The sequence below is a fragment of the Schistocerca gregaria genome, chromosome 10, assembly GCF_023897955.1.
Source record: "Schistocerca gregaria isolate iqSchGreg1 chromosome 10, iqSchGreg1.2, whole genome shotgun sequence".
Classification (NCBI taxonomy): Eukaryota; Metazoa; Arthropoda; class Insecta; order Orthoptera; family Acrididae; genus Schistocerca; species Schistocerca gregaria.
The window spans coordinates 217620584-217639183 of NC_064929.1; the positions used below are offsets into that span (position 1 = coordinate 217620584).

At 39.3% G+C, this 18600-nt stretch overlaps 1 protein-coding gene across 1 annotated transcript in view; it reads left to right on the forward strand.

The window, feature by feature from the left end:
* LOC126293252 (angiotensin-converting enzyme-like) overlaps positions 1–18600 on the forward strand; it is a 1024671-nt gene that overhangs the window by 270071 nt on the left and 736000 nt on the right. Inside the window, exon 14 of the mRNA XM_049986369.1 lies at positions 17161–17259. Coding sequence (XP_049842326.1) covers positions 17161–17259 — 99 coding nt within the window. The remainder of the gene's footprint in view (positions 1–17160; positions 17260–18600) is intronic.

Below are 18600 nucleotides of genomic sequence, written 5' to 3' on the forward strand. Positions count from 1 at the left end.
TTTAAGCCAAATATCTTTACCAAACCGGCAAAAATAACTTAATTGTTCTGTCTGAAAGGCGGAAATAAAATCTGAAACTAATAACATATTTTAGCCTTCCATAATTATGTGAACATATTTTAATTCATTTGATAGCTCCCGGCCACAAAAATCTGTTTTGTTGTCATTTAACATGAGAGCAATAAACGAAGAGGAAACAAGAAAATCACTGATCGTAAACACAGGTCACTTGGACGGTTCCCACCTCAACACAGACTGCTCTGTGCATCATCCTCAGATTTACTATATTCCCAAACCGAGGCAATATTAAGCAGTAGCGCCCAGTCACACTTCTGTAACCAGAAGCGGGAGTAGGTACTACTCGTACGCGACTCAACTGATTTAACTCAAGAGCCCGCCCGCAACATCTCAAACGAATCTAATTTAAACAGTTGTCACGACACGCTCATCGGAGGCAGTTTGTTGTTATAAGGCAGTGCATAGTCTTCCTAAACCCTTTGACACACTTAGCTGTTAGCAGACGCTTGTATCATCACTGTTTTGTTGTTGTACATGGTGCATTTCCTTTGCAACTTAAGTTTTATTTTCGTTTTCTTTTTTCTCTCGTTCATGTTTTGCTGCTGCAGTATTATTCTGCAGTAGGCAGGATACAGTAATATCCTTTGTTAAAGTATTGGTTCTTACCAGTCACACTCACAAAAATTTAACTGAAAGCTAAAACAATGAAAAATTCCTGGAATTCTAAACAATTCCCGGGTTTTTCCCAGTTTTCTCCCAGATCAAAAAATTTCCGGGTTTTTCCCGGATCTCCCGGTTGTCCCGGGTCGTATACGCCCTGGTTAAACTAAACATTCATTTCAGATAACGGATGTTCTACCAGGTATGGTCCTGTTAGAGCAGGTATTCCTTTCTGTGACCCAATGCACGAATCAGCTTGCCTTGTGTGTTATGGAGCACCGAGAGACTCTTGTTTCTACCATATCTAAAACAATGACGTCTACTATATCGCATTCAAATGACTATCCCAAAGCTGAAATTTGAAACACCAGGGACGACAAACAACAAACTCTACCTTTGAAACACAACTTCTGGATGCTGCCATCAAAAAAGTAGCCCCGACCATTAAGAAAACATTCAAGTCTGGAAATCCCTTAAGAGATCCCGGACAGAAACAGTAAGCCTGACCTATGGGGTCCACACAACACCACACGCACATTACTTCCCAGAATGCCCCACCCACTGCAGCCTCATTGGGTCATGTCATCAACTCCTGATGCGACTGAAGTCGCCTGCTTCTGGTCCAAACAAGACAACTAATATGCTCTGTTCTGTACACATTTTCTTGCCTCCTTTTTGTTTCTTCCTGAAAGTGTCACAAGTGTACTGATATTCCATTTTATTCTTTCAGTTCATAGTCTGATAACTCTGACATGAAAAAAGTCATTCTAGCATGATTTGGCAGAGTGATAAGTAGTTTCCCACAATCTAGAGTACTTGCAATGGCACATCAGAGACCTCATGTCTGCTTACAATTATTTTCTTTGTTCTCAAAGTTGATAGTGGGGCTGAGATGTTGCTACTTCAATTAGGAATTAGATGCCGGTTAGTGATTTCTCAGGGAAAACCACACATCCAAACACAGCAAACACTAGTTTTTCTAGAATATTGGTCCCAGTGCCCTGTACAACGTACATAAATCCAGTGCCTTAGCTACGGAAGTCCTTCACAAGGGCTCCACCATTCACTATGTCTATGTTATGCACTGAAGACATACATGGGAGGGGGTAGAGGGGAGGAGGAAACACTTTGATGAAATTGAGACATTCACATACTGATCTAACCTTTTGTGACTACAGCTTCATTCTCAATTACAGGCTACCAATAAATGCCATGCTTCCTTCTCATTTTTGACAAGCTTCGTGGCAGGCTTCACAGATGGAATATGGAGCACAATGTTGTCACCAACAGGACAACCTTTCCCAAGAGGAGACTTTCACTTGTGCAATGATCATTTCTTTCTTTGTCTACACTCAGCTGCACTTCATGTCTGGCCATGTACTCAACACATGGGTCACTTTCGGTGAGTCAGAATCTTTCTGTAGTGGCATCATATTCAGAGTTGGTTCACCAGAAAAAATCACTTTCATTCTTACAGTGTTCATCTAATAATGCTGCCCATATTTCTGTAAATGAAGCATGGTGATAGCTCATTAAGTAATGGTCAACTTGAGCGATTGATAGACAAGTAACCAAGATCAAAAATATTGCTGAACTTCTGGACCAATCCTCCTTCAGAAGTGCAGAAACTGACTATAATATACTGGCAGTGCAGTGCGACTGGGGACAGTAGGTGCACAGAGTAAGAAGATGGCAGCTGTGAGCTCACTCAGGCGCAGGCAGCGGAAGTTGTGCACAACCCACGATGATGTAGAGGAGTGCACTGGGAGGGGAAGACAGAACAGAGGAAGAGGGAGGCTGCAGAGAAGAGGGTGTGAGCTCACATAGAGTGTATGGTGGTGGAGCAGGGGAACAGAGCTAGCAGAGATTGAGGCCGAGAGCATCACGGTCAATGGATGCGTTATGAGGACAATTTCTATCCAAATAGCAATTTCTGATGACTTCATTGTCAATGGGATGTTAAAGACTAATCTTTCTGCTCTCCTCCTTCCATCTACTTAGTTAAGAGAAGCTGGTATTTGGGGAAAGAGGGGGCTTACAAAAGATGGGTTACTAAATGGCTCTTTAAGTCTATTACATTGTGCTAGGCAGCACGTTCCATCATTGGGTGGTTCTCCCTCCTCTTGGCCAGAGTTTGGTAGTGACCATTTATTTCTGTAGACAGCTGGTCAATGATCATGCCCATCAGCTGGGTTAAAATACTGGTACATTCTAGTAAGGTGGGGCAATGCACCTATACAGGTGCATGTGCATTCATACAGAAGGTGACTTAAGTCTTGGGATACCAATATACACATATACAGATGCCGGTAGTATTGCGTGCACAAGGTATAAAAGGGCAGTGCGTTGGTGGAGCTGTCATTTGTCCTCAGGTGATTTATGTGAAAAGGTATCCGACACGATTATGGCCGCACAATGAGAATAAACAGACTTTGAATGTGGAATGATAGTTGGAGGTAGATGCACGAGACATTTCAATTTAGAAATAATTAGGGAATGCAGCATCAAAAGTGTGTTGAGAATATTGAATTTTAAGCATTACCTCTCACTACAGACAACACAGTGGCTGATGGCCTTCACTTAAGAACTGAGAGCAGTGGCATTTGTGTAGAGTTGTTAGTGCTAAAAGACAAGCTACCACAGAAATCAAGGTGAGATATACAATGAATGTATCTGTTAGGACAGTGCGGCAAAATTTCGCATTAATGGGCTATGACAGCAGACGACACACGTGAGTGTCTTTACTAACAACACGACATTGGTTGCAGTGCCTCCCCTGGGCTTGTGACTGTATCAGTTGGACTCTGGACAACTGGAAAAGTGTGACCTGGTCAGATGAGTTCCAGTCTGTCGGTAAGAGCTGACGGTAGGGTTCGAATGTGGAGACCCCACAAAGCCATGGACCTGATTGTGAATGAGGCACTGTGCAAGCTGGTGGTGGCTCGGTAGTGGTGTGGACTGTCTTTACATGGAATGGACTGGGTCCTCTGGTCCATTTGAAATGGTCATAGACTGGAAATGGTTGTGTTTGGTTACTACTTGGAGGCCATCTGCCGCCATTTGTGGACTTCATGTTCCCAAACGACGATGGAATTTTTATGGATGACAATGTCCCCTGTTACCAGGTCACAATTGTTTGCAACTGGTTAGGAGAACATTCTGCAAAATTCAGATAGAATGATATGGCCACCCAGATTGAATCCCATCAAACATTTATGAGATGTAATCGAGAGGTCAGTTTTTGCACAAAAACCTGCAACGGCAGCACTTTAGGAAGTCTGGATGGCTATCGAGGTAGTGCGGCTCAATATTTCTGCAGGGGACTTCCAGTGACTTGCTGAGTCCATACTGTATTGAATTCATGCACTACACTATGCAGAAGGTGCTCCGACATGATATTAGGATGTATTCCGTGTCTTTTGTCATTTCAGTGTATGTGGTAGGTGCTAGTTACCTCCGAAGAATGTCTCCTGCAACTATTTACAGCTGCAAAATGTACTGACACTGTAATTGTAATTGCAATTTACACCAACAGATCAGGTATTTTACGATGTTTCAAGAGATATTTGAGAACAGGCAACAAACATATTTTTACTGAACTTTTGTAGGAAAGATCTAGTCAAAAATTCATTGTGGATGTTCTGTTGTAGTCCTGGATTCTTGATCTTTATATGCTGCAGGAGAATTAATGATTGTGATACTCTTTAGGAATCAAATTCAATATCTATTTTTGTTGAATTCTTCAGTTTATTCACAGCTGCTTGTTCTTGGTTGCTTAACATTTGTACTCAATAATCTCATTCTAGACTTACAATTGCATCCTCTCTGTACACACTGACATGACTACTGCCATAACTTTTGACACAGAACTCTCAAATATATAACTAACTTACAGGTATAGTCAGATACACAGATATATGTGAACTGACATAAAATATTATTCTTGTTTTATAGTTTTTGGATGCTTGTCACAATTATTTGAAATTCTGGCAAGCCAGAATGTTAATAAGTGGAGGTGTGTGAGGTAACGGGTGAGTTGTGGCGCCCTGAAATATTCTATGTTCAGAATTGGTGAGGCCGCATGGGCCGCTCAGCAAGCCGGGGCTCGTTAGCGGAACTGGTGGTTCCATACGTTAGCCGGAGCAAGAGGGGTAGTCCCAGTTCGGGCTGACCACGAGGCTGGGAATTCCGTGTTAATGCTGTGTCACAGAATGGGCTGTGTGTCGATGAAGGAGATCTGTATGCCATGGAGTGCCAAAGGTGGCACACTTTCTGAAACCATAATGGCAGACTTTCTGAAACCATAATGGCAGACATTACACAGCTCATGTAGAAATTAATAAAAGCCAGAGGAATAAGGAGACCTTAAAAATAAACATGTACATTACCACTAACTGCATGATGATTCTGATGGTGTAATCAGATTTTCAATGTCTTTAAACTAATAAAGTTTAGTGTCTGACTGTAAATTATACAAGTAACACCCAGCAACGAATTTCCGAAAGCTATATAGTTCATCCAATTTTGTCGATCAATGAGTCTTTGGAAAGCTATTAGTGTAAATCTAAACTGGTAGGAATTACAGACATGTAACTTGGATAGTACATGAATTATTGGAGGTCAAAGTGGCCGATTATTATTGATCGTGTCAGGCCATAATTACTCCACAGTTACATGAAAAAACGGTAGCAGCATGCTTGTAAATATATTTATTCATCTATATCTTTGTTTATATCCGATATATACTATTCATGAAGAAATTGATCAGTTATTTAATGTGTTTAAGAAAGCACAGAGACATTAGGCTACTGGCTTACTTCTGTTCTATTCCTTTGATATATGTTTATTTAATGTATTTAATAATGTGTGTTAGAGTGTGTTTATAGTCCAGTCATAGGAATATTTATTTAATTTAAAGTTATTTAAATATAAATCCAGTATTTTGAATGTGTTTCATAATGTTTGTGAATGTGCGTTGGCTTGGGAACAGGGTGGGAACGCTCTAGCCAATCACAGCGATCATTCCAGAAAGGACATGTCGAGAGACTGTGTGGAAGTGGGGAGAGAAGGATCATTTCGAGAGAGGACACGATGCATTTCTGAACAGTGTGGTGCAAGGGACAGTCACACAGGACCTGCAGAGAGTCCTGGATAGTACAGCGTGACAGACACGCAGTCGTGGGAAAGACTTGGAGAGTGGAGCAGTTTGCGTTTGGGTGGTTGTGGGAGATAGATATATTTCGTTATGCCGACTTGTGCACTTGTGAGACTTCCGTGGCTTCTGCAGTAAAGATGTAGTATGCGTTTAGAAGTGAATATCTCTCACGAGCTGTGTTGTTGTTCATAACTAATTACGTGAAGTAGGAATCTGTTGCTTCCCTGTTATTGAAGTTATATTTTATTTAATTGCTCGACCATCGACATCAATAAGTGTTTTACAGAAATAAAGGGCATTCTTAAAGGTACTTCTGCTATAATACCTGTCATTTAAAGTCATTACAATAGTACCTGCAGAATGTATTTAATTGCAATCTTTTATTTATAAATGTCTATGTTACATTCAAAATTCGCAACTGCCAAGTGGTAGGAACCTTTGACCATTCGATTCATGGGTATATTCATATTATATACTGTAGACTCGACAGTATTTGGCTTGTAATGCAGGAACTATGTATCCCAGCCCTGCAACAACGAAACCAGCCAAAACTTTTAATATTTCAACTCTGAGTTAGAGGGTGTGCAGTTGAGGGCCGCCACCACCACATCACACATCACATCATTTTAGTTTGAATGCCTGCAAATGGCAAAGTCAAACATAAGGCAAGGAATGATTTTATTGCTCATATGATGTGTTTCAGAATTTATCCACTATCAGATATCCAGGAGTGAATGCTGCACACAGATATGGGGTTTCAACTTGTATATGACTAGTCTGCGATAGTTTGTTTCACATAGAACTTGAAAAGCCATATCGACATTAAGCAATACTCCTGGATATCTGATGATGGATAAATTTCAAAATGCATCATATGAAAAACAAAGTCATCTTTTGCCCGATATTTGACTTTTGTCATTGTGACTCAGTCAGTCTGAATGGAGAACTACTGATTGTTTTAATTTCAGTTTTGACCTCAGATAAAAAATGGCAAAAGAAATGTATTTTTTGTGTGATATAATTACAATTTAACAATTTTCAGATACTCTACTTGTACTGTGAAACCTGACGTCTTGCCAAGTTTCATCATTGTAGATCATTGGGAAGAACCTATAGATTTTGACGAGTGAATATCAAAATATGTGACATATATGGCCATATCTTTTTACTCCATTGGCTTAGAAGCTTTAAATTGTTACATCAACAAGGGACCATAGGCCTTAGTATGCTACATAATTTTCAACTTGATATATGTGCTCGTTCCTGAGGAAAAGAGAGACAGACAGAAAACAAAGTGAGCCTCTAACAGTTCCATTTTCACCTATTGAGGCACAGAACTATAAAAACACAACAATAATTTGAATGTAAAGAATCTAATTTAATAAATAGAAATAATTGTTTGAAACTTTTTAATTTTATATTGTGGTTAAAAAATAATAAAATGAATTAACAGCTAATTTGGCTGTGATAGGGACACATGCATAAACATTATTTGCACAAAAATTACTTCAAAAGTAAATCTGTAAGGATGTAACTGAACTTTATGTATGAAAATCACAAAAATAAATGATCGATACTGTTTTATGATGACAAACAAAGAGGCTACTATCCAACAAAAACTTACCCCCGTAACTCTGAAAATCTTACAAGTGTTCTGACTTGTTTGTGTACCTGTAAGTCACTCAGCACCTCAACTATACAGTGAATTACTGTCTGTAATCCTATTATTTATAGTCCACCAACAACTTTCCATTACCATATTTTTAATCTTGCCTGTATTTCATGAACCAGATCAATCATCCGATACAGAAAGGACAAAATGTGCACACAGTTATCATACAAACACTTTAGCAATTATTTTGTTCCAATTAAAGATAGCACATGTCCACAGAGAGTTCGGGCAGATCTCATTCAATACTGAATTTATAGTGGGAGAAGCTGTTGCATTTCATACCTAATTACGAAATGAAACTTAAAAGATCAGTGCACAACCATTTTTGTATTTCATTGATACACTTCACTAAACCACAGTATATATCTTCTCTTAATCAGTTCTTATTGTACAAACCAACTGTCCTCTGTAACTGACCTCACAAATGTGTACTAGTACAGTGGCTTTTCATCCAGTAATAACTGATTAAAGTCCAAGTGGGGAAAGAAATTTTTCAGCACCAGCATTTGGCAAGAAAGGGGAGGAAAGGTGCTGTAGAGTTTCCAAATGCCAGATGCTCTAGCAGCTCCTGGGTTACCTTTCAAACCTGTGTGTAGTCTAATGAGGTATGAGTGCCCATAAAATTGTTGAGGGTGGAGCTCTGTCCATCATTTAGGGATATTAAGCCCGGCGACCTCCTCAGTTCTGTTTGATAGTAGTAGTTTGTGAGTCACCACTAAATTTCCCATCTCAATACTCTTACAGTTATTAATGGCAATCTTGTAGCATAGTACTAATCCATGTCCTGCTCCGTTCTGTATGGAGGTAGGGAAACAATTATCTGTGTGTTGTTGTATCTTATCATCATCCCATTGTAATATGTAAGGCATATGCTGTACAAATGTGGTGCAAACAACTAACTCACTGTGGTCCTATCTTCAAACAGCTTTTATTTAAATTCTCTGAGTTGCTCTCCTACACATTTGTATGGTCTCTAGTGAGCTGTACCAATCTTAATAATATACATGTTCTGTTTTTGTGCTGCCACAGTGATTGATACTTGAACATGTAAGTAAATCGCCATCTCAGCTCCTCTTTAGAAAATGTTTTAATTTTCACTGCCAGTTGTACTAATTGCACAATCGTTCAGTGATCTTAGTGCAATGCAACTGAGATGCAAATTCAAATAGTCAGCTATTACTATAAGATAAAATACTTGAGAATAATATAGTGGAGATGTTGAGTCGCAGACAGACATACACAACAAGAAAAAAAAAAAAAGACTTCTAAACATTTAAGTTTTCAGCCAAAAGGCTTCCTTCTGAACTAAAAACAAACACACACACACACACACACACACACACACACACACACACACACACACATTCATGTAAAAACAGCTCACACACATATATGCCCACTGTCTCTGGCTGGTGGGGCCAGAGACAGTGGTCGTGTGAAAGCTTACGTGTCTCATAGAATTTTGTTGTGTCTGTCTGCAACTCCATGTGTCTGGTATATGGTGAGCAGCAATCCATCCTTTTCAAAATATTAATGTTATCCACCCTGGGTTTTCCGTTGTTTAATATTTAAGAAGCTTCCTTTACATTTAAATACACGCAATGTCTTGGACCTTATGGAGTACTATCGTACTTCAGTTTCATATTTGTTTGTTAATAGGGCTCTTAGTACAATGTAGTAATTCGTACGGCTTAATAAATATGAAGTACTTAGTGTTTTTGACTGAGTTCACTTTGCTACATAAAACCACTTTATTATTTTCATGCTTCCTTGCACACACAACTTAATTCTTGATAACCAGTAAAATATTTACTGTAGTACATGTAGACTGTTTTCTATAACATGCAGCCTCATTTTGTTTTTTACTTTTGATGCTGTTGTTTTGTAAATCACTTTAAGCACTTTTGTTTATTTTTCCTTATATTCTTTTGTACGCAATCTCTTCCACATTATACTGATGAAAAGTTGTTCTGTTATACTGTAAACACCACTGGTCAGGAAGCACATACATCAGTGCACTGCACTTGGCAGTAAGATCTGGTGTCGTACAGATTTTCTGGTTTACTTCTCCTGAAGATTGACACTGAGAGATCAACTGATATGTTGTCACAGCACTTAATACCAAGTGCAGTAGGTCACTCACCTGTGTACCCCTTACATAAGCATGTGCCTTAATTTGACTCAGGTTTCTGCTGTCTCACAATAATGACATTTTTACTTCATGACATCGTATCATGATACTGCCATGCAAAGAATGATGGTGAAATAGTGTATTTTATTTTTATTGTATACGTGTGACTGTGACTGACAACAGATGGCATTCAATTAGTACAACCGGTTGTAAATGCTGAAGCAGTTTCAAAACAACAGTGGATGCTTTATTTATGCCTTAAATCCTTTAATACAGGGTACTTAACACCTTTGCAGAATCCTCCCCATGGATCCAAATAGTTAGCATACTGCTACAGTATACAAGCACTTAACACACTCACCTACACTATGCTGTTACACTTACAACATTCCCACTGTGTGATGCATCGTTCTCCTATGATTTGAAGAAAGAAAACCTTTCTCACTTAGATGGTTACAAGTCCATAGGGGCCTTACGGCATCTGAATTTAATGTACATTTGCCACCTCTTACTACAGTTTATATTTTCCCTTTCACTTCCACAACTTTTGTGTTTCTGAGCCACCCAGGGAAAAATACTCAACACAGTCTCTTAGAGTTTGTACAATTCAAACTGGACTTTACCATTATATATGCAGATTTTGAAGTGCCAACCTTTGTAATTTTTTTGGTGCTGCAGGTTACCATTAACAACATAATTGCTGGGGATTGTAACTTGTTCGCTAAGATTTGCAGTGAAACTACACTTTCAGGCATTCCAATTACCTTTGGTGCTTTTGAGTTGGCAGTCATTCAATAGTTCTTTCTTGTTTCCGCCAGGATGTTAAATGTTTATCGGGTTCCTTCTTGTGTAGCCAAGAGCACTAAGTCATCAACATACATAAATCTTCAGGACTGTTCTGTGCCATGAAGAATCTTATTCCTTCCTTGTAAAGTCTCTTCTGTCAGTCATTTTGTAAGTAGATTGAGCTAAATGGTGTATAGGTAGTAAACCCCTGTTGATGTACACATTCTGCCTTTGAATAATCCTGATGGCTCCCAAATCGAGGTGTAAGGTAATTCTACTCTTCCTCCGGTTAGTCACAGGTTTGCTGCGAAGTTCCATCAGACTTTTTCAAAGTACGGAAGGTTAAATATTAGTGTTCGACCATTGGGGAAAGAGAAGTAGCAGAGTTGTACAAGAATGTAGAATGAAAGAAGGAAATCAGTTAGTGCCTGCTTGTTTTTATTTTTTTGCCAAGATCCACAGGACCACCACTGAGATGTACAGATGACAAGGATGAAGTCAAGGAATTCACTGTGATATTTATTGATATCGTCGAAAACTGTTCGGAAATACTGCATTTGCAATGTAGCAGACATATGGGGGCTAACGAAAATGAATGCTAGACAAGATGACGAACCCTGACTTCAACTTTCTGTGAGTAGCTGCCTAAATTGACAGCACCACCTGAGCACACCATCGCTTCTGATTTGACCTTCCATTGCCAGTGGCGTTTCCACCAGTGAGATCCAAACACTGCTATTAGAGGTTCCCTGGTGGAGGTCACTGGCTGATCCTACACGAGTGATGTATTACTGTCATTTTAAAAGAAAAAAAACCGGAAGCTATAAAATGAAAACCACTGACAGGATTGTTATACCATTGCTTACAAAAGAAGGGTAGTCCCTGCAACAGCACTGAGGCCCTAATCTCGCCACTAGAGGGATACGGACACACACTCCCATCTTCACACAGTAAGCACTTGCATGCGTCACTCATCCACTGCACTCACCAGTGCTTAAAACAATGAAATGGAGGCTTCAGAAGAAGAGAGAAGCAGTGTACTGCATTTCCTTACACCAGGAGGAGTGTGCAGAACATAAATTCATTGAACAACAACACAAGTGTATGGGGAGAACTACATGTCTGTTGCAACTCTGATGCTCTGCCTGAACTCTCGGGCAATGGCTGCCACTGTAACCCACCAGTCTCTAGTAATGATGAAATTCACTTGCAGAACCTTGATAATGGTACTGCAGTGTGGCATTCCAGATCTTATGTCATCGGCCAGTGACATCTGTCCTTCAGTGACGTCTGTCCTTCCTTGAATTGCTTGTGCCATATCTTGAATCTTGTGATGCAGATGAAATGCTCTTCATATAATTATGCCATTCTTTGATAGATTTCCATTCCCTGCACTACTTCCACTGTCAGCAAAAACACTACATCTCTTTGCTCTTCTTTTGCAGCCTCCATTTCACTGTTTCCAGCACTACGTGGGACAGTGGGTGGCACTATGCTCACAAACTCACACTGTCGTCTCCTGTGTGCATGTGCATGTGTCCCTCTGGCAGTAAGTTTGGGGCCTCAGCACTCTTATTGGAGCTGCACATTCTTCCAAAGGCAATAGCATTATGATCCCTTCAGCGAAGGTTTTCATTTTACAGCCTCTGGCTAGTTTCTTTTTGAATGACTCTAATACATTATTCCCACATTCCCATTGCAGAGTCTCTGGTAGCAACTTAAGAAACCTTAGATGGAATCATGACTATTAACTGCTGAGAATTAACTGAGTGAAAGTTGCTTATTCTTGGGAATAAGCTAATACTGTTAACAAGAAATGACTGTGAAGAGAGAGAGAGAGAGAGAGAGAGAGAGAGAGAGAGAGAGAGAGAGAGAGAGAGAGAGAGAGAGAGAGGGGGGGGGGGGGGAGGAGGCAAATGTCAAAATACCCAGACTTGTGAACAGGAATCGACAAGAGGTTCATGTACTTACACTACGTATCACCTGAACTGTCCACTTCTGAGCCAAAAATACCCTTTTCGAATGGGAAGTTACCCCAAAATATAATACCATACCACATAAGCAAATGAAAATAAGCAAAGTAGACTAATTTTTGTGTTAAACAATCACTCACTCCATACCATTCAAATAGCAAAAATAGGAGCATTAAGTCTTTGAACAAGATCCTGAACATGGGCTTTCCACGACAGTTTACTATCTATCTGAACACCTAGAAATTTGAACTGTTCAGTTTCACTAATTGGAAACCCATTCTGTGAAATTAAAACATCAGGTTGTGTTGAATTGTGTGTGTTAGAAACTGTAAAAATGAAGTCTTATTGTGATTTAGCATTTGTTTATTTTCTACAAGCCATGAACTTAGATCATGAACTGCACTATTTGAAACTGGGCCAATGTTGCACACAACTGCCTTTACTACCAACCTAGTGTCATCAGCGAACAGAAATATTTTAGAGTTACCCATAATACTAGATGGCATATCATTTATATAACTAAGGAACAGGTTGTCCCAACACTGATCCCTGGGGCACCCCCCCCCCCCCCCCCCCTCCACTTGACAGCCATTCTCAACATTGTGAATAATGAACTTTTGGTGACTGTTGCTAAAGTAAGAGATAAACCAATTGTGAGCTACTCCCCATATTCCATAATGGTCCAACTTCTGGAGCAATATTTTGTGATCAACACAATCAAACGCCTTAGTTAAATCAAAAAATATGCCTAGCGTTTGAAACCTTTTGTTTAACCCATCCAGTACCTCACAGACAAAAGATAATATAGCATTCTCAGTTGTTAAACGACTTCTACAGCTGAACTGTATGTTTGATAGTAAATTGTTCGATACAAAATGATCAATTATCCTATGCAGCCTTTTCAATAACTTTAGCAAACACTGATGGCATAGAAATACGTCTAAAATTGTCTATGTTATCCCTTTGTCCCTTTTTATAAAGTGGCTTTACTACTAAGTAGTTTAATCATTCAGGAAACTGACCATTGCTAAAGGAAAAATCAAATATGGCTAAGTACAGGGCTAACATGTGCAGCACAGTACTTTAATATTCTGCTAGGCACCCCATCATATCCATGAGAGTCCTTAGTCTTCAGTGATATAATTATTGACTCAGTCTCCCCCTGTCTGTATCACAGAGGAATATTTCAGACATCAATCTCAGAAAGGCATATGTCAAGAGAGTTATATGATTCCCTGTAGAAACTAAATTTTTATTTAATTCACCATCAATGGTCAGAAAATGATTGTTAAATACTGCACATACATCTGATTATCAGTAACACAAATATTTTTACTCCGAACTGACTTTATATCGTCGACCTTGTTCTGCTGACCGGACACTTCCTTCACAACTGACCATATGGTTTTAATTTTATCCTGTGAATTAGCTATTCTATTTGCATGCCACATACTCTTTGCCTTCCTAATAACATTTTTAAGTACCTTACAGTACTGTTTGTAGTGGGCTACTGTAGCTTGATTGTGACTACTTCTAACATTTTGATATAATTCTCGCTTTGTTCTACATGATATCCTTATCCCACTAGTCAGCCACCCAGGCTGCCTATTACTGCTAGTACCTCATTTAGAATGCTCTAATGGAAAGCACCTCTCAAAGAGCATCAGAAATGTTTTACAGAAAGCATTATATTTATCATCTATGTTATCGGCACTATAAACGTCCTGCCACTCTTGTTCCTTGGCAATGTTTAAAAAACTCTCTAATATTTATAAATAATGTTAATCATGCAGAGGTAAATACATTGGCTGTCATTTAATACTTAACTAACCATTGATTATAAATGTTACATTTTCGATACAGTTTTTCTTTAAGTGGGCATGTGGCTCCTGCTGTTAACAAAACTCTGTGCTGGATAGTGGTCTTTGACCAAAACTGGTTGTGCAATAAACAATAAACTCAATATCAGCTAACGATGTGACATGACCTCATTTCCACAACTATGAGAGGACCGCAGTGAAGTGATTATTCAACTGTTGAAATTTGGAATGTTCCAGGGGAGAGATTCTTGCAGACAAGAGAGCACCAAGAGTCTGATCACATTTTTGAGACCATTTAAAGTGTGAATCACTATACTCGGAACTGTAGTTCATTAAAAGTATGAGATGACTCCTGAAAGTAAGTTACACATGTAATCCCACCCTAAGACTACTGTGCAAAAAGGTTGGTCCATTATCAGAAGAGAGTGTATGTTCACAGATTTCTGCACACGCAGTATTGCCATGATACAGTTAAAACGTGCATCATGATGTGGGAGTGAAATGGCATAGCAACTGGTAACATCCTCTAAAGTTGAAGTACGTAGAACAGTAAGATTTTTGTGGGTGAAACATCTAAATCGCACACTGTTTCACAGTGAAATTCTGGTGGTATGTGGATCAAATGGAATGTCGCATCTGGCTGTAGAGCCAACAGTTTCACCAAGGCTGCACAGATGTAGATGATACCAGTCAGGAAGGAACGCCATCGACATCAACCAGATGACAGTGTCCTAACAACAGAGGAAAGTAGCACAGGTCACACCAATATCCAAGAAATTAAATAGGAGTAACCCACTGAATTACAGGCCCGTATCACTGATCTCAATTTGTAGTAGGATTTTGGAGCATATACTGTACTCAAACATTATGAATCACCTTGAACAAAATGACTTACTGATACATAACCAACACAGATTCAGAAAATATCATTCTTGTGCAACACAGCTAGCTCTTTATTCCCATGAAGTAATGAGTGCTGTTGACAAGGGATCTCAGATCGATTCCTTATTCCTAGATTTCCAGAAGGCTTTTGATACTGTTTCTCACACGTGACTATTAATCAAATTGCATGCATATGGAGTATCATCTCAGTTGTGTGACTGGATTCGTGATTTCCTCTCAGAGAGGTCACAGTTCGTAGTGATACGCAGTAAATCATCAAGTAGAACAGAAGTGATATCTGGCATTTTGCAAGGTAGTGTCATAGACCCCATGCTGGTCCCGATTTACATAAATGATTTAAGAGAGAATCTGGGTCCCTTGGATTGTTTGCAGATGACGCTGTAATTTACCATGTAGTAAAATCATCAGACGATCAATTCCAATGACAAAATGATCTAGAGAGAATTTCTGTCTGGTGTGAAAAGTGGCAATTGGTACTAAACAAAGTAAAGTGCAAGGTCATCCACATGGGTACTAAAAGAAATCCAATAAATTTTGGGTATATGATAAATTGCACAAATCTAAGGGCTATCAATTCAACTAAATACCTAGGAATTACAATTACGAGCAACTTAAATTGAAAAGACCACATAGATAATATTGTGGGGAACACTTAGAAGATGCGACAAACCCACTAAAGAGACAGCCTACATTACACTTGTCCATCCTCTCCCACACCCACTAAAGAGACAGCCTACATTACACTTGTCCGTCCTCTGCTGGAATATTGCTGAGCGGTGTGGGATCCTTACCAGGTAGGATTGGCAGAGGACATCGAACAAGTGCAAAGAAGGGCAGCTCATTTTGTGTTATCGCACAATAGGGGTGAGAGTGTCACTGATATGATACGCGAGTTGGGGTGGCAGTCACTGAAACAAAGGCGGTTTTCTTTGTGGCGAGATCTGTTCACAAAATTTCAAGTACCAACTTTCTCTTCTGAATGATAAAATATTTTGTTGGCACCCACCTAATAGGGGGGGAACTGATCATCATAGTAAAATAAGAGAAATCAGAGCTCGAACTGAAAGATTTAGGTGTTCCTTTTTCCCACGCACCATTTAAGAGTGGAATGGTAGAGAAGTAGTATAAAATTGTTCTATGAACCCTCTGCCAGGCACTTGAGTGGGAATTTCAGAGTAATGATGTAGATGTAGAACTGATCCGTAGCAGTCACAGATTTTCCAGCAATGGGGATGTTCACGCAATGGCCTTAGAATGGCCCCATGACTAAGGAGCAGATTTCTACCACTGAGGAACTGAGCGATTGGTAGACCGTTCGGACCATTGCTTACAAAGACATGGTGTGTGTGTGTGTGTGTGTGTGTGTGTGTGTGTGTGTGTGTGTGTGTGCGTGTGTTGAAAAATATTGTCATGTATGTCACTTTTAAGTGTAGTGCAGCAACAGTAGATATTACTTCACATGCCATAACAATGTATAATTTATTTTTTGCAGTCCCTTCATATATAGGGATCTGTACTAACTGATGAACAAAAACTGCACTAACTAGTTATATCAGATTTAAATCAAATCACAGCAACAATGAATAGTAAAAAAATGAATACATTATGGAAGAAGCTTTTTAAAACATGCTGATACACTAAAACTGTCTTCCAGACAGGGATGCAAAGGTGGAGCTTCGTCTTTTGTGTGCAGTGCTCTTACCAACTGAGCATGTAGGTATGACTTACAACCTAGCCTCACAGGTTTGCTTCTCCCGGAACCACCTTTCCTACTTCACAAATTCTTTTTCATAGTGAAAGATTCTTTGTGGAATCTAGTAACTTCTTATTTCTTATTGTGTAATGAAATGTTGTTCAGTGATGATAGTTTTAAAATAAAAAAGTAATATTTTCCTTAATGTTGAGTATTAATCTATAAACAATGTGACACTCTTCAAATTACTTTCATAAATTTCAAGGTCCCAAAAGTAAAGCCAAGTAGCTACAAACAAATTTATGTCAATGTCTAATTTATTTTACAAACGTGAGCCATTTTCTTCCAGGGAGAACTACAGTGGAGTGAAGCCGCCCGTGCTGAGGTCGGAGATCGACTTTGACCCCGGGTCCAAGTACCACGTGGTGGCCAACATCCCCTACATAAAGTGAGTACCACTGCACTGCATAGCTACTCCACGACCCCGGGTCCAAGTACCACCTAGTGGCCAACATCCCCGACATAAAGTGAGTACCACTGCACTGCATAGCTACTCCACGGCCTTCCACATGTTGAGCTGTATTCTGCTAAGGGCAGGTAGAGTTGGTCAGTGGGACAGGTTAAGTACTGAGTACATTAGTGTGTCCGAAAGGTACTGCTAGTTACTGGTGCTAGCATACGAGGTGACGATCAAGTTAGAAGCTTGCTGGAGAAAATGTAGAAGGGAGACATTTTACCCCAGTATAGCCAGTCAGCTGAGAAGGAGTGACTAGTGCACTCAGTCCAGATATTTCCAGTTGTTTCATAACTGGTGATGACAAAACAGAGGAGGCAGTAATAGCACGTGCAACAATAAACAGAGTTTAACTACCTGTGTTCCAGTATACTTCTGGTGCCCCACAGAAAAAAATCATTTTCTGCAATTATACGGTTGCATTTGTTGCAGGAAATTAATTATATTTAGATTGTCAAAATGAAGATCAAAACTATGGTAACTTTTTTTGCAGGGGAGGACTAAATCATATCTTTTTGTTATTGTTATTTTGTTGAGCGGATATGTACTCTTTTTGATAGTGACACACATTAGTGTTGCTTACTCATGATAAATAGGCATTTCCACACTTTCATAGCACTTTCATCATCCTAGAAAACAAAATATATTTCTGTTCTATTAAACACCAAACAATTTTTATGCAGAATTCTGTTCTAATGTAATGAAAGGACAGCAAGAGATTTTAATTATTTTCCTTCTTCTCTACAGTTATAATCAACAACAGGCACAAGAAAGCACCTACATTTATAAGTTTTGTATACAACTGTAACAAAGAACTTGTGACAGAAGCAGAAGGCTGTCAGCCATATCCATGTATTTAAAGTGTCTGAGCCTTCTCTTCAACTGGATGCAGTCAGGAAGTCCACTAGAAATGGATAGTTCGCTTCAGGAAAGAACAGCAATGTGATCAGCACTACCTGTCAATAATGTAGATAAAGGTGGTACATACCATGTGTTGTAGTTTCGTGACTAAAGTTCTGAGCATAAAGGAGTTCGATGAGTGCCTCTTCTATTGATTCAAGTTCAAAAGTGCTTCAACCCAGACATTTAAAGTTGTGTCTGGAAAAACTGAAGCACAGTTCAGAGAATTTAGTGAAGTTCTGCCTCTGTAGGAGAAATGTGGAACCACACTGACAACTTGTAGACTAATCTATAGAGTGAATATTGAATTGTTAACAAGAAAATCCACTGTAAAAAGGTAAAACCATGTTGTCAACTACCCTTCTGGGCACACAG